Source organism: Neodiprion virginianus, chromosome 1 (genome assembly GCF_021901495.1).
Source record: "Neodiprion virginianus isolate iyNeoVirg1 chromosome 1, iyNeoVirg1.1, whole genome shotgun sequence".
NCBI lineage: Eukaryota > Metazoa > Arthropoda > Insecta > Hymenoptera > Diprionidae > Neodiprion > Neodiprion virginianus.
The window spans coordinates 19,592,019-19,618,583 of record NC_060877.1 but is presented as its reverse complement, the minus strand read 5'-3'; the positions used below and the strand labels follow the sequence as shown (position 1 = coordinate 19,618,583).

General features: G+C 37.0%; 1 protein-coding gene across 1 annotated transcript in view; it reads right to left on the bottom strand.

Annotated features, from left to right (window-relative positions):
- LOC124298847 (vacuolar protein sorting-associated protein 8 homolog) overlaps positions 1–26,565 on the bottom strand; it is a 147,489-nt gene that overhangs the window by 17,474 nt on the left and 103,450 nt on the right. The window contains exons 9-10 of the mRNA XM_046751388.1: positions 13,531–14,285; positions 6,837–7,224 (exon numbers count right to left, since the gene is read on the bottom strand). Coding sequence (XP_046607344.1) covers positions 6,837–7,224; positions 13,531–14,285 — 1,143 coding nt within the window. The remainder of the gene's footprint in view (positions 1–6,836; positions 7,225–13,530; positions 14,286–26,565) is intronic.

Here is a 26,565-nt window from a genome sequence, read left to right as displayed (position 1 = left end):
TGTCAAGTGTTTGTACAACCCCTCAACTAGTGCTCACCGGGGAAGAAGAAGACGCTGGCATGGATAGGATCCTGGTGGAAATTCAAGGTCTTAGATCAGAGCAAGACCTCAAACACAAAGAACTTACCGAGAAGATTGAACAAAACTCTGTGGCCTTCACAGACGCCTGCGCTGGAATTTCTGATAAGTTACACAAGCTAAAAGAGGTGTTTCAACAGTCGAGAAATAGTCATGATGCTAGTATCTCTGCTCTGGAGTCTGACTCGGTTAAAAATTCACAGTTCGATCGTCTTCAGGAACTGGCATCTACATTGGAGGCCCGGACCAAGGTGCTTCCAATGGACAACGAAGCTCTGATGAATAAGAAGCTTGAAAAAATAGCCCAGAAACTGGAGTATCTTGAGAAGGAGCGCAAGAGAAATAATATCTCAATCGCAGGTCTTAAGCTACCAGAAACGAACCAAGCCTTCTTTGTACAAAACTTTTTGAAAGCAAAATTCAATGTTTAGTCCAATTCTGACTTGATTAAAATTTTCGCCAAACGTGTCATTGTGGACTGGAGAAGTTACGATGAAAAAGCTACGGTGATGAGAAATGAAAAAGACAAACTGGCCGGTACAAAAGTCTTCATTGAACCTGATTGCACAGCTAAAGAGTCTCAGGAAGATTGGCAGCTCAGAAATGCAAAAAAATAACTCGAAAAAGAAGGTAAAAAAGTAACGAGAAGACAGGATACCCTAACGGTAGACGGCACAGCTTACAGATGGAGCTGTACTGACAACAAGCTCGTCGCCCATGATAAAAATACCAACGTAATGAGTCATCGCAATATCAGCATGGCTATGGAGATTACTTCTCCCCCGCAAAAAAATTAAATTATACCGGTAAGAGCAATAAGACGATGAGAATTACCTTCTGGAACGCCCATGGAATGTCTAATCTTGCTCTACGCCTACTTATTATAAGCCACGAAGTAATTGCAGTTTGTGAAACCTGGTGCTCTCAAAAAATCACTCCCGTATATCTACCAAACCACCAGATGTACTGTACAAATGCTACGAGAGACCATGACGTGGGCAGACCAAGTGGAGGTCTTCTAACAGCTGTTAACAACCAACTCTCGTCAGAAGTTCTGGACGAAACCTCATGGTGGATATTCAATAAGGTTAAAGATGACGATACAACTATGATAATCGGGTCTGTATACTTCAGGAAATGTCTAGATTCACAGTACTTACTAGATCTGTTGCAGGATACCCTGGACCACTTAAAAGTACAGCAGCACTACGATATACTCGTCCTTGGAGGTGACATGAACGCCAAAGTAGGACATGTCGACATTTGGCGTGAAGAAATATTTGAAGGTCTTACACTCAACACATGCATGGGCACCACTGACAATACTATCTGCGAAAGAGGCAGAAAACTGATTTAATTCATGGCTGATAACAACTTTGTTCTCATCAACGGAAGATCAATAAGAGACTCTCCAGCTCAGCCAACATTCGATGAAAGAGGCACATCAATTATCGACCTGATATGGGTGGATGCCACCTGTCTACTACATATCTTGGACCTTGAAGTTCTCATGGAACCCACCCTGTCCGATCATAGACCAGTGTGTCTTTCGCTCAACATCTTCGGGAATAACCACGATGATACCACCCCAATCCCTCCTGCCAAACCAGTCACCAGAATTAAATGGACAAATAATTGCAAAAATGAATACCAGCAACAACTACATACAGAAGAAATCCCCAGCATCATCAATCTACAATCTCCGTAAGGCCCTACGTACTTATAAGGCCAGTCTCTTTTCACCCAATAGCAAAAGAACTGTGGCAAATTGTAAAAAGACCTACAGGGACATCTGTGCTCAAAGGAAAAAATCTTATCAACAAGATATCAAAGATGCCTTCTCCATCTTATCAAATCCGACCAGTTTCTGGGCAGCGGTGAGAAAATACACCTTCAAGGGAAACTGGTGTGCAATTATACCAACCAGCAGTTGAAATGCTTTTTACGCCAATATCTACCAGCCCAGACTCAGTATATACTTCCGACTACCCACACTTCAGGACGATCTACTTGACTCCGAAATCTCGTATGAAGAACTAGAAGAGGTGCTCTCCTCCTTGAAACATGCCAAAGCAGCCTGACTTACTCACAAATGAGTTATTCTAAAATCTCACAGGACCATGGAAGAATGTTTTAAATGTCTTATTTAACAGAATACTTGAAGAAGAAACTGTCCCCAGCAACTGGGCCAATGCGCTGATGACTATGATTGTCAAAAAAGGGGACAAAACTGATCCAGCCAACTACCGTGGCACAGCCCTAGTCAATGCTGTGACTAAGATATTCACTCTGATCCTGAAGAAAAGATTCGTGAGGTGGATGAACTCTGAAAAAATTCTCTCAGAATCCCAATGGGACTTAGAAAAGGGCGAAGCTGCACGGATGCTGTTTATATTCTGCAAACTGCGCTTCAGTTACAATTGAGGCACAACGACGGGTGTGAAATTTTTGGTATATCGGTAGATTTTAAAAGAGCTTTTGGCTTTGTCCCACACCCTCGTCTCTGGCAAAAGATGCAGGAAAAAAATGTGAGCAGCAAATTTATTAACTTACTGATATCTCTGTACGAAACAGCATCTTTTCAGGTCAAAACAAATGGCGAGCTCTCGGATAAGTTTGATGTAATCAGAGGAGTCGCACAAGGAGAATCAATGAGCACTGATCTCTTCATCTTCTTTCTATGGGACTTCGAAGAGTTCTTCCGAAATCGTGGACCAATTGGTATTATTATTGATGGTTTAAATGATTTGATTATTCTGCTGTACGCAGATGACATATCCATCTTTGCCCACCCTCGAGTAGACCTCTTCAGGAAGCTAAAAACACTGCATGAGTACTGCACAAACAAAGGCCTCGAACTGAACCGTAGTAAAACTAGCATCATGATCTATAAGGCAGCTGGAAGGCCCAAGGTACTGCCTGAAACCTTCAGATTTTATAACGGAATCCTCCTGCATACAGTAAACAAGATAGACTTTCTGGGTGTAAAAATCTCTGCTTCCTCCCTTGGACTCGCAGCGCTTAGCTCAGCATTACTCAAAGCAAAAAGTGTCACAGGTCTTGCCATCTCGATTTTGTCCAAAGCGAGGTGTGACTCTTGGGATGCCTATAATAAGCTTTTTGAAAGTCTAGTTGCCTCGGTACTTCTCTGCGCATTCCCTGCATGGGGACTACGATATCGTAACTCACTGCAAGCTGCCCAATGCTTTTTTTACAAGAAGCTATTGCACTTACCACGCAACACAGCCGACTGGGCAATTAGACTAGAGTTTAATTTAACTCCTGTGGCATGGAAAGCCATGAAGCTACTCTGCACCTGGTGCATTAAGAAACTACGCTCTGAAAATTCCACTCTGGTCAAAATATGCCTACGCAGGACCTTTAACCTGGCGACGGGTACACAACACGTCTCAAAAATAAACTGGGCATTCCAACTTAGAGAGTTCCCAACGGAATGTGATCAAACTGATCTAGTTAATAATCTGGACGCTGACCTGTGGGAATCCAAGACTGATAAAATCTTCTCTAGATACAGGGACATCCTAAGAAATAAAGACTTTGAGTCATACAAGCAATCTGCCTCTGCGCAACTAGTACTCCCAAGAACAACACAAGACCATGTACCGGTCTATTTTCAAGCAAGATACTCAATCTCGATCAAGCGTATCTTTGCCCAGCTGAGACTTGCCAATAAGTTTATATGCTACCTGTCTTTATCAAACTCATCTTGCAAACTTGATCCAGCCAACGAGTGTCCACCATGCAACATGCATGAACGAGATAATATTGAACATTTTCTGATGAGATGTCCGCTCTTCACACAATACAGGAACCACTATCTCAATCAGCTACTCACTACTAACACTATCGTAATCACACTTCTCTGTGCTTTAAACGAACTACCATCTTTGCTGTGTATAATTATACAAGAAAATGTATCCTGCTTCGTAACTGGTCCCTACAACACTAAAACTTGTCCTAAGACCTCCAACACAACGTTCCACTCACCGTCAACAGTCGACTCTCATTTATATGTAACATACCTTTTCTGCTCTTTCTGGTTTAATGCTTTAATCTATTTAACTACTAGTTATTCCTGTTCAACTTTATGTATTGCCCTTGGCACCTCTTGCTAAAAGATGTATACATATTTACTCTTAACGTAATAAATTTAAAAAAAAAGAAATTATTATTAAGTATTTAAAACGACGTGATCAGTGGTTTTTTGCCAATAACTTTTGATCTAATCAATATTTTTCAACTCGCGATGTCTAATTTTGTAGACCTTTCAAAGTCGAAAAAAAAGGATAGAACTTTTGTTCTGTATAATCGAAAGGAAAAAATATATACGCACGAAACGTTAAAACCCTAGTTTTGATCGTTTTTCAAACAATGTTTCCACGCGATTTTAGAGAACGGGAAGATACATGTTCATGTACACCATTTTTACTTTCCACACCAAAAAAATCAGCTGGCCCCAAGAAAATGACGCGAAATGGCCCTCTTTGGATTATATTTCCTGGACTATAATTCTTGTCTAGCGACCTCGATATTGCACGAAAACAGTCTCACGATGGCTCATTTTATTCCTGAATCTTTCCGGAAGTGCGCAAAGTATTTCAGCTATGCATTTTCTGGCCCCTGAAATGCGGGAAATGTGGAAATAGTAACGCGTGTCAACAAACCATACATTTTTCTGACGTTTTTCGGGATGTGAGTAATTTTCGTGAATTTCGCTACAAAGGAACGATTGACTGTCGAAATTTGAACCCTTTTCGTTCGTTTGTTTATTTAATATAGGAAGAAAAAGAGTGAGGTTGCTTCGTGGATAAAGGAAGGAGTACTACATGACCTTAATGTAAGAGATTCGTCGAGGAAGATCAGTTAAGAAACAAAATGCCCAATTGCACTTTACTGTGATTAAGCAACGTTTCGGCGGGCCCTGCCTACCATCAGGCTTCTTTTTTTCATAGAAGAAACAAAAAACAGAAACAAAATAAGATGATCTAAAAATATATAAAAATATATTCAAGCACTAACTATTTCGTTACTAATCTTACGGCGGTTCAACCGCGTGCTTAATTGAGGTTATGTTAATATTGCACATACATTTTATGCTAAAAATAATGTATCTATGCCTGGTCGTGGCGGAAATTATGAGTTAGGTGAAATAAATGCCAAACATTGTTGAGAAAATTAAATTTACAATTATGCTAAATGTTAAACTTACTTAATAGAGAGAGAAAGGAGAAACCTCATAGGTGTGAACGATCAATTATTTATTTATTTTGCTAACGTTTCGGTCGAGGCAAAGATCTACCTTCTTCAGAGCTCGTAAATCAAAAATTATACACTTGCAATTTTCATATTAAATTTTTTCTTTAGTGGGAACAATATATAACAATGTGTAAAGTTATTATTAACTTGAGGAAAATAAATATTCAACGTTGTATTTACAACAAGGTAGTTATAGCATTCCGGCTTATAGTACAAAGTACGAACATTTTTGACAAAAAATCAAGTGCATTTAAGTTATACGATATATTCGATATTGAAGCTATTATTAAATCAAGAATATCAAAAGATATTTTGTAAAATTTACGAAAATATGACTTCCATTTGCGCTTGAGTTGTTGTTGGTTAGATGCTTAGCGGAGAAGTGCCAATATTTGAAAGAGTGATACATGAAATTTGTCGAATGGTCGATACCTTACAATCGATTAGTTCTGGCGCGAGTTTTCGAAGTGGTACAAAATATCTCTTAATTTAGAAAAGAGAAGCATATACATTACTTAAACCATCTACATCTGAACGTTTGTTAACTGTGTTAAAATCAATTTCAGACACATTGGTAAATAACGGTTATCCTGATAGGCACACATTTGATTTTGTCGATGTCAGAATTATTGACAAAGAAGACCATTGTCATAAACCGATTAATGTAAGAAATGATTCAAATCTCCAAAAACAGTACTGTCAATAAGAGAACGGACATTCAATATTTAAGCCATCTTTATTCTGATATCATTTAAAGTTAAATGTAATTTTCAAATTCAAACTAAATTCCCACTTATAAATTCAACATATAATTTGTAACATACTACTATAATCAAAGATTGTAAATGGTCAGCCATCTTTAACTGTGACATGAAAGATCACTTCCTTCTCGATTGCCTAATCTATAACATCTCAAGTCTAAGAATGTCTCTATTAAGTAAGTTTAACATTTAGCATAATTGTAAATTTAATTTTCTCAACAATATTTGGCATTTATTTCACGTAACTCATAATTTCCGCCACGACCAGGCATAGATACATTATTTTTAGCATAAAATGTATGTGCAATATTAACATAACCTCAATTAAACACGCGGTTGAACCGCCGTAAGATTAGTAACGAAATAGTTAGTGCTTGGATATATTTTTATATATTTTTTGTTTATTTTATTTTGTTTCTGTTTTTTGTTTCTTCAATGAAATAAAGCAGCCTGATGAAGGCAGGCAGGGCCCGCCGAAACGTCGCTTAATCACAATAAAATGCAATTGGGCATTTTGTTTCTTAACTGACCTTCCCTGACAAATCTCTTTCATATAAATGAATTTGTGTTCACGAATCTATACTATATACGAGTATATACATGATCTTCAAAGAACACATTTTGTTCAATTTAAAATATACCCATGAAGTCGATAAATGCCAAAGGATAGAGGGAACATTTTTTTAAACATAAATTGCTAATTACTTTTGAAATACTTACACGCTCCGGTTCTAAATTACACATTAATTTCAAGTACTTTTCAAGTATTTCTGTGGTTAATTCCATTTTTATATCCTCTTCTCCATACTGAATTAATTGATACAAGGCTCCGAGCAAAGCGTACTCTAACTTCGGATCTTCATTCATTTTTTGAAGAATGTTATCTAAACTGTTTGGCATTCGATTACTTATGAGCACTGCTGTTCGAGCTGCATCAACTGTCACCAACTCAGCAGCATGTGCGGTAACAACTGCTTGCAGTGAGTCTAATGGCAAACAGTCCAGCCATTCCCATACTTCATAACGACGTGACTTGTCTGTCAGCATGCATCGGCAAACTGATATCCAGTCTTCTTGCCCGCAGTAAATGGTTTCAGCAACTCGCAAACTTGAAAATATACAATATGCCCAAATTAAAAATCAGATACAGCTATCAGTCCAATATTGATTGATAATGCTTATTCCAAAAATCTGAATTTTAAATAATTGAACTAAAGATAGGTTTCCGCAACTTTTCGGGGCTTCATGAACTGAGTTTAAACTAATGATACTTTTTATTCAATTTGACAGGCAAAATTCAGTAAGGAGCAATTGAAGCTTCAATTCTCAAAACATTAAGCAGACTGGTTTTCAGTAAAAGATCTACAACTTGTTTTAACATAGCCGAAGAATTTTTCCTTTTATTGGTATTGATGGATTATTTTGAAATCTTTGCATATACTTCACAATTTAAAGATAAGCCTTTTAAATTCTCAACATGTTGTTAGAAGTTTATATTGGGCAAGGTTAAAGTTCGTAAACGTGAAAGTGATGAAACATTAAAACAAAATTTGGCCACTTTAGAACTAGTTTCTGAGGGTCACAGTTGCAAAATCGGTATACTCTGCTACATTTAAGCTTTTACACTTGAGAGTTTGCCACATGACTGATAAATAGTCTGAAGCTACGAAATATCCATTTTTTTCAATACTTGGTTATGTTAAAATTACGAAGTTCATATCGATGTTGTTTAGGATGGATTTGTGCGAAATTTAGTTGCTATTTCAAAAACAATTTGCGAATTATTACCAACTGCATTTAGCTTCAAAACTAATGATGCAATAAGCAAGTCAATGTACTCTATTTTTTGCATTCCAGGACCACTTGAATGAATAGAACACAAAAACAGAATTTTATAATCATTTGATTGGTTTTTGTCGACCTAAAAATATTCTAAGTGTTATACAAAATGTCTGTTGATATCACAAGATGTGGTTTAGACCTTTGGAAATCACCTTTTTTACGGCTGGGATAGCAGTTACAGTACATTGGAAATAAATGACTTCCTTCTAATATTTGCATTCTATGAATCAATTCTAGTGAAAGATAGTGTTGTGACTGGAACATTTTTAGAACTGGATACATCAACAAAGTGAAGAAATTACGCCACGCGACAACAAGAAATGTTACCTATGCTTCAGAAAATCAATTATAGCTTTGCTTGATCCCATTTCCAGCCCCTTCTCAAAATATGAGTTTTTCATGGATAAACTGCTAGCTTTTGTGTATATCAAAAAAGAGAAAAAAAAACGGATATTTTTGGAAAACACGTTCCAGAAGATCTACTGATTGATAGTAAGAGGTGCCGCCCAAGTTGGAAATTACCGCTTACATTTAGATAATGGTACATGCGTACAAAATACTGATACGATGAAGGTTAATTACGTGATTTTGCGCGAACCATTGCCTATTGGTCAGAAAAAAGTACAAGTCTCATAAAATTGAATGAAGAAAACTGATCACCCCGAATTCGTGTCCTCCTTTTGTAAGCCAAAGCTACATTAATACTGCTAAGAAAAGAGGAAAACAAAATAGTACGTATGGTATTAATTGACAAATATACACGAACAACAGTTGGCAAATGCCACGGTAAGCGCTAACGTGATCCAGGCTGTATTATTTATTTGAAAGAATACATATTCAGAATAATAAAGTTGCTGTTCAATGCAATAAAGTTCATTTCATGCTAAGGCGGTGCATCCCCGTCTTCAAAATGCCGCTGTTTTGTTCAGTAGCATCGATAAGATATTACAGATTCGATTTTGTAATGTCGAGTTATTATACAGCCTAACCCAAAAATATCGGAATGTCTAAATAACGATCTAGGGTGGGCAATTTCCGCACCCACTATGGGTGGATGTAGGGGAAGAGCGAAAATCTTAAATGACAAGGAAAGTCATTTGAAAACTCCCTTTGAGCAGAATACGCTTACCAAAAGCTTGATTAGTACAGCTAAGTATATAGAAAGCAATATAAATAAAGCACACCGCAATTGACACTGATTTTGAGGTTAAACTGCACTTTCGAAAACTTTACATACAACAATTCATAAATGAGATGCCACGATTTATTGACTAATCTCATAAATTTAAACCAGCATAATATACTAAAAGATTCGGCATTCCATGAAATCTCGATCAAGATTCTACTTTGATGTCTCAGATGAGCTTTACAATTTTTTGTATGAAAGTACATGGCAAAAAAACGCAATGGATTCCATGTCTGACCTAAGAATGAACATAATAGCTCATTATAATATTCCTCTGAATAGAAATTTTTCAGCCCATATTATAATGAGCTTTCATGTTCATTCTTATGCCAAAAAATTCAATCCAATGTAATAATTTTGTTTCTTAAATTATTCTTATAATTATATTTTGAAGTTGTGAAATCTCTATCTTCAAATAGGTCTTAAGTGGATTTTCTTTTCAAGTTTTTACGGGACAACTCTGCCACCATACCAACATGAATTTTCGGTATAATGTTTGAGGTTGCCTTTTGGAAACCAATTTTGTTCGTAATTTCACAATAAAACAAAAAAATACCAATTGCACAAAAAAAAACCAGATCATTCGAAGAACCGCTTAACTATCCAAAATGCCCCTAGTTAGTATATAACAACAAGAATCATTAATCCGAGTGTAAAACCATATTACGAGATCTACGCACTACCCAAAACTATAATATTGTCATTTACTATAATTGACTAGCACTCGTTATATTCAACCAGTATATAACACTTGACAATGCCATTCGTGAACGCGTAGTTTAGAGATGCATTATAGGCAACATATAAGCTACACCATATAGCTTTAGAAACAGATAAGACTATAATACAATAGATATATAATCGATACAATACAGAGCTAAACGCATTGCTGCAATAATCCATAAAACCAGTGACTACGGAACCTTCGATACCGTGAATACAAATCATCTAGCATGAACTATTAAACCCTTTAAGCCAATATCATCTATACTAATTTTGAAAATGAATCATAACAATGTGCAAAACATAAACTCTTTACAAAGCCAGTAAGGTGTTGAAGGAAGTGACCTAAATTGCATACGTGGCAATGCTGTATAGCCAGCAACCAACTCACTAGAATGATCCTCAGAAATCTCCCAAGGATAATAATTCCAATGAATAATACTGATTGTAAGAAAGAAACATTCACTACTTAACACCTAATTCTTTTAGCCAGATAGCAATATAAAATCCGATGAGAATTATAAATAAACTGCCCTTGTAAAAATTGAAATAATGCGATTTTGGAATTGATTTAAGCAATCATTATATCCGATACATAAGTCATTGTATTTCCAGTTAGTTGATAAAACATACAAATATTCAATTACACCTAAGTAAAATAGTAAGAATATTCCAGACTTAAAACATACTGAAGCTAGCAGCCTCGAGAAAGGCTTCGCTACAAAATAAGACGAACGCAACACAATACGAATCATCCAAACTCAATATGCATCTGCATCAATCTGTTCTAGCTTTAGTTATTGGACTCAACGAAAGAAGCGTAGTGTACTACAAAAAACCAGAGGAAGGGATTAGAAGAATATGGCTATCGGTTCCTATAAATAAGGCCACCACGCGTCAAAACGCTGTCTCTGCTCGTGCCCCTAATCTTTACATCTTGTTCTCGATTCAGTCTCGTGGCATAATCATTTTACTTTCTTGCATTTAAAATTCCTTTGTCACCAGTTATAAAACATCAATTTTGTATAACGCTTTCTTAGCTCGTGTCTCAAGTACCACCTGTAGACTCTTGACTTTACCTAGTTTTTCGGTACTTTACCATTTGCATACAACGCTACGAGTTCAAAAGCCACCATAGAAATTCTGAATAAGTATTCTTCGTCACGCACTTGGAATACTCCATTTTGTTCAGAACATTGGTTATGGTCAACCAACTAGCAATCTCTCCAGCCAAACTTTTAAATAATTATCCAGTATCCAGTATTTGTAAACGGTTTATCGAGGGACTAAGTACTTGAAAATATATTTACAATAATTTTTTAATGATTGTTTACACTCAAAACTCTGTTTCCGCTCGCGGGATCATCGCAACAGCGCAACATCTCAGCAGAGCAACACCCAGCGGAGTTAAGCATTCCAAAAGGTAAGTGGCCATAGGTTCCTATTACGAATTAATCCCAGTTATTTGAAACGAGCGATTCAACAGAGTTGTTCAGTGCATTTCAATGCTTAATCGGTATTCGGCGACCCAAAACTACTGACTGTGCGTCTAGTTGTATTATCGTCAACGAACTCCAGTGACTAACTTTTGGAATTTTTCGGATGTTGTCACTCCGACGTCACATACCACCGACGGTATTGTCGACATATTGCCGTCGCTACACCGGGCGCATGCAATTGATCACCTCTTTTTGTAAACGGATTTTGATTCTCTCTGAGATTAACTGCTGATAACCCGGTAAGATGATTAAAACTCACGAGTCGAGTGACCTTCTATGTCATCTTTACTCATAGAAAAAGCTTATACAACGGGTTAAATATAGCGAGATGGACAACCGCATTTATCACTGATTCTATATCTGTACACATCAAGCGTATGTCATATATCTATGCTCTGAAAAAGAAAGATCTGAATGTGAAGACGCTTCTTGATCAAACTAATTTCGACGATGTTGGAAATGTATAATATTGGAAAAAAACAATAATGGTATATTTCGGCTCTACGTTTACTAATTATATTGATATAGAGCTTAAGTGAGAGTTCATACACATACATGCATTCTACATACGTTCTACATAAAATTGTCAAATGTCGCCGGGAATCGTGAAGGAGGAGAAACATGTGACAACATTTTCACCGTGTTAGCCAAAAGCTTATCTTTACGGTACAGAGATTGCGTCGCGCACGTAATTTTTTTTATATACTTGGCGCGAGACATTTTTGCGTCTCTTGATATGTTACGGATAAGCAGCGACGCGTTACGGGTTGAAATTCTTAATTTCTAACGGAATCAACTAGGCAGAAAAGTTAGCTGCCGCAGAAACAATTGCCGTATGTGCACGTCTCGTCAGTAGATAAATGTTGCCGGTAGAGAAGCACATGAATCAAAAGGGGGGTGAAATTGTAACATAAAAATGAGGTTTATGTTAAAGCATTACTTGACCTCTAGTGAAATCGATTTAATCGAGCAAAAGTTTTTTGTTCGGTCATAGTTACAATAGCTGCGATAGAAATTTTGGTGTCATTGAAAAATAGCGTAAAAAGCTTGAAAGTGTGAACACTTCCGATCACTGAATCGAAATAATCAAAGGAGCGAAGAAAAATGAACCTAATTTTGAAGTCACGTAAATTGAATCCAACGATTTCTTCTCGTCGCAAGAATTTTAAAACTCAAGCGTAAACAGAAAAGTGGACAAAAAAAAAACAACAAAATCAACTCGTTAAATTGGTATTCCTAATTAAATTGGTATTTCTGCTGACTGATCAAATTTCAAAAAAAAATAACCCTTTCAATTGTACATGATCTGTGATGATCACTTGCTGAGAAGAGTTGACATTAGCAAGAAAAATGTCACAGAGGAACAATTTAAACAAATGGAACTCGCAATTTTATACCCTCACGGAAATGCCATAATTGAACATCCACCTATGACCGTCTTTCTGTATACCCATCCATCTCAGTTAGTGATTTTTTTTCAAACGAGGAGATTGGTTAATTGCCATAATTAATTTTTTTGCTTGGCTGTCATTTTGGATATGCGACATCGATTAAGCTCGAATTCGGTGAGCATATTCTGCACGAATAAACTTTACAAACGGACTGTCCTTCAACCCACTTGTCATTATATAAAGACGTGGGAGAAAATCACCCATCATACCGAAATATATATTTTGTGGTTAAGTACATTCCCTGGGAAATTGATTTCGATATCTGTATCCGTTTAAAAGTTTTTCAGAGGTTCAACTATTTTTGGCACCCCTTGCATAAAAAAATATCAGTTACTACTCACTCGTTAGGCTAAAACTAGTGGCCAGAACTAGCTCAGTGTGTGACTGACAATGAGTAAAATTTACTTAGCGCATCTGTGGTGTTATTTTTCAAAAATTGGGTAAAAGTATCTATGTAATAAGTGAATGCAATCAAAATGATGTCAACTATATTTTAATGGCAACTGAAAAGCAGTCTGCAAGAGCTTCACATTATGCTTGACTTTGAGATTGATTTCATTAACTAGACTAGACAAGTTGGATTCTGAAATTGAGATTGATTCTACATGCATTTGGCGAGGTTGAAATGGATTCAAGAAATCAGATTCAACTTATTTTTGATTGAAAGATACTCTGTAACGAAAGATTAGTGTCAACTATAAATAGGTACTTACAAGTTAGCATTATGTGCAAGATTGAGTAGGCAGTTATCAGATATATTTGTCAACTTCTTTGAGTGTAAAAGTTGCAGAATTGCATTTTCTTTTTCAACTTCAATGTCTCTTGACATGTCTTCACTGTTGTTTGTACCAGTCGATAACATTTCTACCATCCTGTTCAACGCACCGGCTTCTAATGTTACCGAGCTTTCAGCCACTTCATTGGATATAAAATTTAAAACTACTGCTCTTTGTTCATCAGTCAAGTAATCATAATTATCAGGACTTAGAGGTGTGGTGGGCAGAACTATGTTCAGTAAAATGTCAATCAATCTCTGACGCTGCCGCAAACCCATTTCAGACATGAATTCTGGTTCTTGAAATGCAATCGTTATCACATCTAGAAAACCTTTGGCATCAAATTCAAGTAAGGTTCTGATATACGGGTACTGCCTTTCAGCGTCACTCGCTGAACTTGAATGCTGCGACAAAAGAGCGCGCAAGACATCAGCTTTGGCTCTCTGAGTTACACCTTCTGGTAGATTGCCTCTAGGAAATCCACGGCCTGCAAGGCAGCAACTGGCATATACTAAAATGGCATTGCCTAATCTTATTTTATCCGGTGATAACTTCTGTGTTCTGGCATTGGCAAGTGCCATTTGGAGAACTGGCATGAGCTGGTGAATTGGTGCTGTAAAATCACTTAGAGCGGATGTCTGCAAATAAATCAGAGCTTCCCAGAGCCCTTGTTGACCACATACTTTTGTTACCTGGAAAGAATCGGTACAGTTATCATGTGCATCTGTGAAGAACAATTTGTAACTCAACTAGAACTATTCATAGAATGGCCAAATTGTACTTTAGAGAAAAAAGTTTTGTATGTATAAAAGTACGTATCAAATTATTCTGACTCTAGGTATGTTCGCGATAAGAATAAATTCAACTATCTTTCTGAAAACAATGGTGCAGAATCACTTGTATCACAGTCCAAAATTTACTGAACTATTTTTTGACACTATCAATTATAATCTTTGGTATAAGTTGGAGTGAGCTGAGTATTACAAACACTTTTATTAATTGGAAAATGGCAAATCATTCCGAGTTTTTTGAAAACCAGGGGCTTCGCCCCTGCGCGCTTCGCGCGCCAACCCCACCTCGGCGTTACGCGCCTCGTTGTTCGGCGTTTCGCGCCTCACTATTTCCTTAAACAGTGTCTGTTAGACAGGTGAATTTATTTATGCTAATTTGATGACTGATCTGCAACTGTTTATCGGTTGTTTCCGATCAACCCGACATTGCTATTGGCTCCCTATGCAGGTCTGCTCAGATTGTTTTCGTAAACGAATCCACTCACATGTACAAAACCCCCGATGCCATGCATCCCCAATTGCATTTGGCGACTTATTTTGCTATAGTTATTATTTTCCCCATAGTAGAAGAAATTCATAGCTTTGCTATAAGTAGAATTTCTATGACTTGAGACAAATTAAAAACTCGTTATGATATTCGAGCCAGGGATATAAAATTTAATCCCGGAGATTCTGTCTGGCTCTTTCAACCTCGAAGACAGAAAGGATGATGTCCGAAACTACAAAGAAACTGCGAAGGCTCTTACTTAGTGGTTAACCGGATCAAGGATTTACAGGATCCGAAAAAACCTATTTCTTCTCTGATATAACTCTCCTCGAGTTCTGTTTCATTACTTCTGCTGACATGTTTGCCAGTATGATATATTTGAAACGATACTCAGTCTCACCTCTGCGTGTCGATCTTGAGTGCCGTATACACAATACGCCAACGCGCAAAAAAGACAATTCCCGTCGGGAATCATCTTGATAATTCTCGTTTGCATGTTTATTTTTTGCGTGTCAGAAACAGATACCTATAAAGATATTTGTCAAAGACTGTCATAAACAGCCGATGACAGCTGTCAAAGGAAGTTTTGTTTGCTAGATGCTTTTTGTTTTGTTTTCGACATCTCACTCCACCGCCAACTTCATGCGTATACTATTGTTATTATAATTTTTTTATACTATTGTTATTACAACCTTTTTCACCTGTTGCTACTTCTTTTTCATTTGTTCAGAACTCTTTTATTAGATCGAGAGATAAGTTTTAGTTCATGAGCATAACTCCAAGTCTCCAAAACAAGCAAAACTAGTTCGCTATCGAATGGTTGTAATTTATGGGCTGTGCACAGTCGAATTTGCAACACTGAATCTCATGTTGCAGAATAAGCGTAAAAAGTTTTACACAACGACGCTTAATTTTAGTCACAATCAACATCAACCGTCATTGAACACGTTAGTTATTTTCGTGCCAAGTGGACATGAAATCGTGATTTCTTGCCGAGGATTAAATGCCGCACGAGCCGAAGGTGAATACCAACTTACACGAATCAAGAAGTCCCGATAAGCACCCATGGCACAAATCTATTTTCTATGCTACCGTGCATGAAAAATTATAAGGTAGTCGAGTTGTTGACGGAGGTAGCGCCGCAAATATTATATAAACGCGGTCAGGACTAGGCACTTTGCAGAGATTCACCTCTATTCTGCTTCAATGAACAATACGTTTGAACGTATATTATTTCGTTCAAGATTTTATCTATGACATAGTTCTTAAGAAACATGCTCTAAATATAAATTTTCTTCTTACATTGAAATTTTCTGTTACGACATTTCATAAGTGTGACACAAATACATATACAATACCGAAAGACGTATTCCGCAAGGTATAAGCTTGTTACGTTCCGAAAAGTCGGAATGTGGTAGACTAAATGGGTGGATCCACCAACTTTTGGCCAGCTTTTCAGGGTGAAAATTTCGGTACAGTTAAAAATTGGATACGTTACAGTGTGCACTAAGATATGAAAACCCTCCAATTTTTCGGCTTCTAGGCCATATGATTTACGAGAAACATTTTTGTCTTGATTAAGTTTTTGAATTGAGCCTTTATTTCCGAATTGTTGATACTTTCCGTTGACAGAAAAATGTGACTTATTGTTAGTAAATTTTTAAATTAAAAAAACTGATCTTTCCGGATATCGATTCCACTTTGAGGTAGATCCTCAGGAATTCACAAAAAAATTTAATTCCGTTCATGCGAAGGCTTTATCAGTTTTGTGAATTGGAAAAAAAAATTCAATGAGCTATTGCTGTCCTTTTCGAGCAGGCGTGATACTGTTTTATTCTCCAATAGCAATATATTTCTGCCTGAAATATCGTAAATTTGACTCGCAAGTGGCGGATGGATAAAATTTAATTATTCCTATGTATACTACAATTACGAGAAAAAATGAAACATTTTCTATTGAGAAATATTACTATCATATGCCCCGCGATTAACTAAAAAATAGGTTTTACGAAGCTCAAATAACCTACATTTTTCGAACATTTCTGAAGAAAAATTTGAAAATAGAAGTAAAACATTTATCTGAAACAACACCCACCTGGGGGTCAGGACTCAAATCAGACCGGCTTTAATATTTTGTACATACTTGTCAATCGGTTACATAATATATGGTCAATGTAGGATTACTGCGAGCCAAATGATCGACGAAGAATTGGTCGCGGAAGACACGCCAACCGAAGACACGATAACAGATAATGTTATCGAGTTTGACGAGGTCAGATCACCAACAGAATTCGTCGAAGTCGATATATAATACCCAACTCTCCGATTCCTATAACGGCAGCCAATAAGGAGACGACAGTTGTAGGTACAAGCACGTCCGTAAGTTTCAACCACAATCGACAGTAATGTGGTAGAAGACCATGAATTGCAATTTGAAGGGATAGTGGATCAATCCAAGATCGAATCAAGTCCTCCATTCGAGTTGGCCGGCAGAAGAATAGTGGATATAAATCACTTCCTGAGCAGTATCAAAAAATTAGCTTTTCATCTACCTGATGATTGTACGTTTGCTAACATGGAACCTATATCCGAAAGCCGAACAGGATTCATTTCAACCATCACCTTCGAATGTAAATTTTGTAATAAGATCGAATCAATAGACTCAGAAGACCGTAAATCAGATTCCTCATCTTTAAACTCAGCCGTAGTTTCAGGAATTGTGTCCACAGGTGGTGGTTTTTCTGAACTCAAAGAAATTAGCGCTGCTGTAGATATGCCTTGCATGGCTAAGAAGACATGGAATAAATTTCACGAAATTATCAGTGATGCCTATCATGATATTGCTCGGGAAGAGATGATAAAGGCTGGGAAGGAAGAGGCGAGATTGGCCCGTGAGGCAGGTGACGTTGACGAAGACGGGTACCCTTGCGTAGCGGTTGTTGCGGATGGGTCTTGGGCAAAACGATCTTACCGTACAAAATATGATTCTCTTTCGGATGTAGCAGCAATAGTAAGGTATAGGACGAAGAAAGTTTTGTTGATCGGGATTTGCACGGACACAACCTGTTTTCACATTACGTTTTCAAGTTCAGAAATGAATGAATTTCTGAATAATGATCTTTCATATTCGTTTGCTGAATGTTTGCATCTTTCATTCCATAATATTCATTGAAACAGTTTATTTCGAAGATTCGTTTTATTTCTATAATAATTACTTGTTATACCCAAGAAACGTCATAACGGCAAGCGAAAAGTATGGTATTCCACGCGATCGAATGTATTTTATTTATTGACGCGCCATTACTTTTGATTATGTTTTGTACCATAGATTTTGCTGATTTTTCAATACGCGTTATCTATCAATTTCTAATATACTCCTGCATGTCTAACTCAATTTTTTTGATTTACTAATTTTCTTTTCAATATCTATCGATGTATGTAACACTTTTAATTTTTTCTGGCATAGTTGTGAGGTTGGGACGGGATAGGGTGGGTCTCTTCATCGCAGCAACCTCCAGGTGGTGAGACCTGGGTCATGGATGGCAATGTATTTAGTAGGGATGCGCGATTCTAGATCGATCCAATCAAGAATCGTTCTTTCGGGTCGAGAAAATAGATCTTTTGTATCGATACTTTACTAATCGATTTTTTCTAGAATCGATTCCAAGTCTGCAAGGATCGGATTAGCTTCTTAAATCTCCAATTACAAAAAGTTTTGAAAGTCTATTTTGGCGTTCTGTATTTTATGAATAATATAGGTTTGAGAATACAAAAGAATCGACCAATTTCTAGCGCTGAATAAATCTAATATCACAACTAATAAAAAAAGCTTCCCACCTAGTCGGCTGGGTTTGTGTAATATGTATATGAGAACTATTGCTGTGATAAACAAATATGACCCAAAGCAAACTATTGTTGAATATCAAAACTGTTGAATAAGTAATACATTTGTGTGACACGTTTTTTAATCTCCAATATAGCTACCGGTTTCCAGTTAAACTAAAAAGTAAAAATAACGATCAATCTTCTAAAGATCAATCTTTTGTATCCGATTTTTTGGACGAGCCGAATTTTCCAAAATCAATTCGAATCGATTCTGAGAATCGATCTTTTGCTTGAGATCGCCCATCCCTAGCTTGTTTTAAATTCTAGCGCACAGTTATATCAGTTGAAAATTAAAAAAACACGTCATATAAGCTAAAATAAATACTATTTAGTCATGAATTAACTAACTGCTGTTTCGGGTAATTTCTCTTGAAATATTTTTCACTTTACTGCAACGAGTTATGCAATCGATCTCTTGAAAACACGAAGATTATTCAATGATTTCTGTAACTTATCATTATTTGCATAAGCAATAAATATTTGAAATAATATGTATACGTGTCAACCTCTCCTTGGATGAACGTATCCTAATCTTATCAACCACGCGAAACTCATACGGCCTTCCAGTTATATTCCTCGCATGTCAGAACTTCAGAACGTTCAAGTGGCCTGGTCCCAACGGAGTGCAGAGTGGGGGGCCATAGCACGCGAGGGGCACAGACTTAAGTCCCGCCCACTCTTCCACTTGGCCGCCTGACTCGAGTCGCACGGGAACCTTGGCTTCGGGAGCTCGGTAGGCATCGTCCTACGATTCCAGGGAATAAGTTCCCATAAAAAATATTGTACAAGCACTTAAATACATATACTTTCAAATAAAATACAAAAATTTGAATTGAATAATAATTTTGGCGATAAAAAATCTCAAAATTTATCTCTAGTTTTTCTGCCTACTGCTACAAACATTTTTTTTCCCCCGAACTCTTCCATGTGCATTTAATCCTTCCCAAATCGACTCACCTACATTATCTCTATTGTGATGAATAGACTTCAAAAATATCTCCCTTTTGGTTTACCTTTTTCCTCTACTTTATCGTCGCAGGATAGTATATCCGGAATATACAATATACCTACATACGATCAGGCTACATACGATGAGATCGAAGCGGGTTAGACGCAGGGTTATAATGAAAACGCATCGATCTAAACCAAAGATACCGTAACAATGGAATGATAATGAGACCATGGTTCAATAGGTAAAAAGATTCTAGGGTTCTTGAATTTTCTGAAGACATTAAAGAATATCAATAGTAAATTGTTCCAAAATTTCATGCATTTGAAAAAGCATACATTTTGGAGTACGCACTAAAATTTTTTGAGTAGGATATCTATAGAGACATAATATCAGTGTAAATATTTCAGAGACGTCAAATTTTTTGAACATACACAAAAAAACAGTTAGAAAATTTTAGTCCTAATTTGTTGTACGAGAAAAAATACACATTTAATAGGACATCCCGAAATTTTTCAAGTGGATCAAAAATGGGATCACAATCAGCGTCTGAATTAGTGTAAATATTCGAGCTATAAGAATCTTGAGATTGTCTATTCGGATCGTTGTCCGCTTTTATACACAAGAATAACCGGGAAGTTGAGAATTAGGATTTAAATGAAGTTGTAAACTGATTAGTGGAATACCGGTTTTGTATTTATTATATACTTCGAATTGGTGATGACGTGTTTGGTTCGAATTGTAAGGCAAAAGTGTATTTTGTAAAAAGTAAAGTCAAAGTATTTTGGAATTATTAGAACGAAGTGTAAGTGAGTCCAAAAAGTAGAGCGCAAAATCCATGTTCTGGAATTGAGAGGAGATAGTAAGGTGTGCACAGGATATGCGAGAGATTGTCGTATCTAATAAAACGATGAGGCTTTTAGATAGGAGGAATAAAAGTCGAAACATGATTGTTGAGAAATGTGAAGTAGGACTAAGCACGTAACACACAAAACTCGAATTTTCTAAACATATTCTATGTCCGTAGCAAATTCATACTGATTTAATTATGGTCTTATATCATACCACTCTAAAAATTTCAGTAAAACACTGAAATGTTTATGTTTTCACTCGAAAAACAAAAATTATTTTTTGCTAACAGCTGGAATGAAAGTTTTTATACTTATCTCAGTGTACACTGTAATATATCCGAAATTGCAGTCAGATTGAAATCATTACTCTAAAAACTGGCCAAAAAATAGCACATGGGCGTGAATAAAAGCATATTTCAAAGAATTTCTTTACCTGGCTCTGTTGATCTGGCAATCAAATATCCTAAAAGCCAAGCTGTGTCTCGGCGAAACTCAATTGAAAAAATACATTCAGAAACCATTTTGGAGATGTCGTACTCAATTACGACTTTTTGCGATATTTTAGTAGCCCAGCCTACGTGAGATTTTCATATGTTTATGTCTTCAGACAAAATTTTAGATAACATTTTTTGTAGGTTGATAAGAGCGTTTCTCGCAATCCGAAATACAGCCGTGTCTTGTAAATAGATTATTCCACAGCAGTTTATGCTCGACAAGAATGTACTTTTCTTTCAATAAATCTTCTTATAATCTGTTGAGATTCCTTCACCACGGCAGTAATCTCCTTTATATAACACGAGCATGTTTACCACGTTTTTTCATGCGTGTTTTCCATACATGAAGTACCCGTTATGACGGTAGAGCGAGTCTACGAATGTGCATGCGCGGAATACAGAAAATACGACTTTGAAGTCCTAGACGTCATAAGTGGTCTTACGGCGCACGTGCATTGTCGCAAACAAATCTGACATTACGGGACCCTGACCTCGATTTCGTGCTTCGTGAAAAACGCGTGAGATACCCTTCTTATGTAAAGAATCGTGTGCAACACAATTTTTTTCAACAGTCTTTTTGAAACATTACGATAGCCTCTATCCACTGACACTAGAAATAACTGTTATAGACCATGGTAATAAGAAAATATCATTGCGTTTCAAGATTAACCATTGTAATGAGCAATGTACTGCTACAGCTGGCGTGGTCTTAATAAGCTGTTGGCTGACGGTAGATCTATGACCTACAGTTATGGAAGTTTGAAAATGGCGAGAATAAATGCAACAAAGCAGAAACGAGACTCGTGAACTCTCGGTGTCAAGTCTGCCAAATTCAATTGGGTACAGTGAAGAGGCAGGAAAAATAAAATTATATTTTATTAATCGATAGCCACTCGTCGATGATGTCAATTCAGTTCGTAATATTGCAGTTTTAAAGTATAGTTACGATGCCCTGATTTATGTGCTATGTACTATTTCCCACCAACTGAAACAACCTGCTAATCTATAAGTAGGAATCTTGGAAATGCAGATCAGTAGAAACATCAAATTTGTGTCGACATTTCGGCCCCAGATTTGGGCCCTTCTTAGGAAATTTCTTTGTCATAGCATCTACAGAAAATATCAAACAAACAATTGCACTTTTGTTGTTCGTAACTTACCTTAAAGATTTTCACCCGTAATAAGTTTCACTTAAATGTCACCCAGCTTTTATACGTCTTGCGTAAGATGAAAAAAGTTGGTGTGATTCACGATGTTGCACATTTTAAGGATTAAGCAGTTCCAATAACGCGGTTCTTGATCTAAAATTTTGGCGTTATCGTAATCGAACGAGTGATCAAATTGTAAAGCGTGTTTTACTAAATCTGTACAATGGTCTTCATCGTCTTTGATGTTCTTCTTATATTCATTTAGTCTCATAGCGAGGTGGCAATTGGTTTGACCAATATATGACTTTTTACAAACATTGCAGGAGATCTCATGAACAATGTTCGAATGCTTATCTTTAGGGAAATTGCCTTTACCGAAATCAAACAAAGAGCGCAAGTCATTCAAGCTCTTTCTTACGAATTGTGCATTGTATTTTTTGAACGTGTGATTTAAAGATTGAAATAAACCAGCTACATAAGGAATAGAAATGAAACTTGAAAAATTATTGTTATCATCTGAAATACTCGTATTGATGTGATTTGTATGTAGTATTTTTTGATACCTACATTTAATGCTTTTGTCTAATGAATTAGCAGTCTAATCGTTCCTCAGCATATATTAAGTTTTTTTCATGATGACAATTATTGGAAAGTTTTATCCCTCTATCGACCGAATTCTTGATGGTTCAAATATTGTAGGACCTAGACCGGTAAGAGTTATAATTTAAATATCTGTGCGATCAAGTGGCTTTTTGATACGAGTTTGTTTTGATAGTAGATGAACTATCGATGATAATAACATCTAGAAAATTAATTTTGAAATCCGACTCCGAATCGCAGCTGAATTTTAGTCTTGTGTGGTAGCTATTAAAAGTTTGTAACAATAGTGAATGAGCATTTTTGGGAATAGCTGTAAGAATATCATCAAGATATTAGTAGTAAAAAGGTAGCATAAAAGACAACTTTGTAAAACAATGTGATTCCAGATCATCAATAACGAAGTCAGCCAAAATCGGAGAAAGTGGTGACCCCATGGGTAAGCCAAAAGTTGGCGAGAAAATGATGTTATTGAATATGAAGACAGCAATATCAAAACACAAATTCAGCGCCTTAGTGAGCTGATCTAAAGGAATACTAACATTTGGAGAAATGGCTTGCCACCACTTTTTAATAGAATCTCTTGCCAGGTCTAAAAGCACGTTGCTAGTAAACAGAGCGGCAACATCCAAAGAGACTAGAATGTAATCGCGAGGCAGGAAATATCCTCTGATCGAATCTACTAAAGTATTACTAATTTTAATGTAAGGTTTCGGAGTGACTGGAGCAGATTTTAGCTACATATTCAACATTTTGGGTAACTTATATGTCGGACTGTTATTAAATGAAACAATTATCTGCACCGGATAACCAATTTTGTGAACTTTTGGTGAACCATATGTCCTAACTGATACACTATTGTTCACATTGATATTACGTTTTTGGTTTTCAGCGATAATTTGGCTCTTATGCCAATTATTGGCTAGGCTAGTCACCCAGAGTTGTAAGGTTTACGTTGGGCCATGTTTCACTGTTTGGTACGAATTACTATCTGAAAGTTGAGCTAATATTTTATTCTTGTAGTCTTCCAAGGTAATACAAACAATCGTATTGTCCTTCTCGGCTTTTGAAAACAATAATTCTGGGTGTGATAGGCGAAATTCTTTTGTTGCGTTACTAGCGCTAGAGTTAAAATGGTCAGTGTTACAAGGGTTATGTTTAAAGTTGAGAATCTTATTTGCAAAGTCTATCCTCGCTTGGTTACGGACTTCAGAAGATAACAAACTGATGTTTGATTCGAAGTCAGCAGTAGGAATACAAGGCCGGTTCTGAGCCAAGGTTCCGGTTACCGACACTTACCGAAATCTTCCCCAGACTCAAACCGTTCTCCGTGAGACGTAACAGTCTACCGTCCCGACCGAAAGTCAAAATCGCGTTACCTCTTTGCCGACCAAAGGTCCAATCCTACCAACAATTTTATCAGCCGAAGATCACAATCGTGCTGCTTTACCGACAATTTTATCGATCGAAGGTCAAAATCGTACTGCCTTACAGATAATTTTATCGACTGAAAGTGTAAATTACGCTGCCTTACTGTTAATCGCACTGTCATCCTTCACTACCGATGGTCGAGGTACAGTGAAGGAAGTGAACTTTTTACCAACCGGGATATCGGTAACCATCATACATTCTTGTTCCCACGATACGGATACCGGTGTAATATAAAACATTCCACAATTAATAATAGTTCTGAGAATTGTTTTTTACTAACTCGGATGCCGGTGTGCGATGTCAACCAGCCGACATTCTCTTCCCACTCAACTACTACACATTCTTATCCAACGATATCAACCACGTGACATTCTAACTTCGTAAATTGAGAACTATTTGTGACCTCTGATGTGTAACGTCGGACAGATTAACTACAGTTTCCCTTAGGTTTCTCAAATCAAGCAACTGTTTCGAAATTTCTCACTGAATAACTAAGGTGAGGGTGTGAAATTAATTCATAAATAATAAAAAAAAGCTTTATTGAAAAAATTTCTACGTTAGAGTAGAAATTTCTTCATAACGTTAGTACAATAATAATAATAATATGTTTCATTCAACAGTATCGCAACCAGGATGATATTTTCGCCAGGAATGCGGAATCGTTCTTGTAGATGCTTCTGCGCACTAACATAAATCGCTGACCATTCCCAGCCGTACAGCATGATGATTCAGTAACTAAGTTTAAAGTAATACGACGTTTCGAGCTGCGCAGTATGCATTGGGTTTTGTATGCTCATCACATCGCACAGCTACAGACGAAATTTTTTGCAAGGTTTGAAGCGATGGACAGCCCAAGGTCCAGCAAATCGATGATTTGAACTTTGGGGACAATTTTAAGCAACCAATTTCGTTTTTCGTCCCCCTTCACATACACTGTGCGAGTTTCGCACAGCTCATATTCAATTATCTATTCAACTTTTGCGAACGGTATATTTCCACAATTCTAAAGTAGACCATAAAAATTGCGTTGCAACCATGAGTTTTGGCTTTTACATTTAACGTATAGACAATCCTATTCGTGAGGTAGCTTGAAGAGAAACGTCGAAGGTTGTGCCTCCGAGTAAATTGAAATTATAGCTAATTCTTTCAACGTGAAGGTGTTATCGCAAAGTCTACGAAAGTCTTGTACGTCGACGATGAGCTTCATCTTTGAACTATGCGAGGTGATGGTAATGGGTCAGCTTTTATACCAACTTTTTTACCCCACCACTGAGTAGGTCGTATTCGACAATACGACCGTGAATAATCATGCAATACGCCGATGTTTCAGCGGGAAAGTTGGCATTAACTTCAAATTCAAGACGTATGTCGACAGGTTCGTACTTCTAAGATTCGTTGCGTATGGAACAGTCCATAACGAATGAGGGGACGTCTCGAAGAAATTCACTCTTTGTCAGCAACGGCTCGGGGTTCTTGTCGTAGTAAGTAGATTGAAAGTTTGCGTACATCTCGTACAGGAGCACGTACAGATGATGACTCATGTTGATGTTCAGGTTACCGTACGGATAAGATTATGAGTTTGAAAGAGCTCGACGTCCGGGATATTGCAATGATCGAAATGACTTGCGTTCTTGCCGGTCTTGTTCTTTCGACTTATTTGGAAACCCAAAATGACGTATCGAGGTTTTTCAAGCTGAGTGGAAGTTTTCACAGATCAAACATGTTTCGATGTTGTGGGAAATATGGGATATTCATACAATTCCCAACTGCGGAAGCTCATCGAAATAGGCGGATCTGTCTGGATTAAATTTAGTAGGTTACCTTTTCTCTGAATCACTAGTTTCAAATACGGTATTAGACATTCGACTGTATTGACCATGATTTTGAATTCCTCCTCTTCATTCTGCATGATTCCGTTAACGTCAGTTTTTGATCTCGTCAAAATTAACTCATGTTTAGCGTTGACAACGATCTTGCGGTAGTCTTTAGCGAATCCCAATATCATGCTGAGCGGTATCACTACGTCAAAATTACCCTCGGCATCGGTTGATTTTTTCTTCTCTTTTATATCAAGACATCCAGCGTTCTACATCAGCCAAGTCTGACCAGGGTACAGGGAAGTGTAACCCTTCATGAGACTGGTCAAGCCAACGTTCTTGCTTCTATCAATCTCAACCGCATTAATTTCATAGCGAATTTCTTTAAATAAATGACGGATGGCGTTGTTTATGAGCTGTGTGTTTACAGTAGCTGTACCATCAGGTTTGAGGAGTCGTCCATGGATAGGTACCGAACTTTTGCTGGGTAATATGCATAAATCCTGATGCTGAGCAGTGATT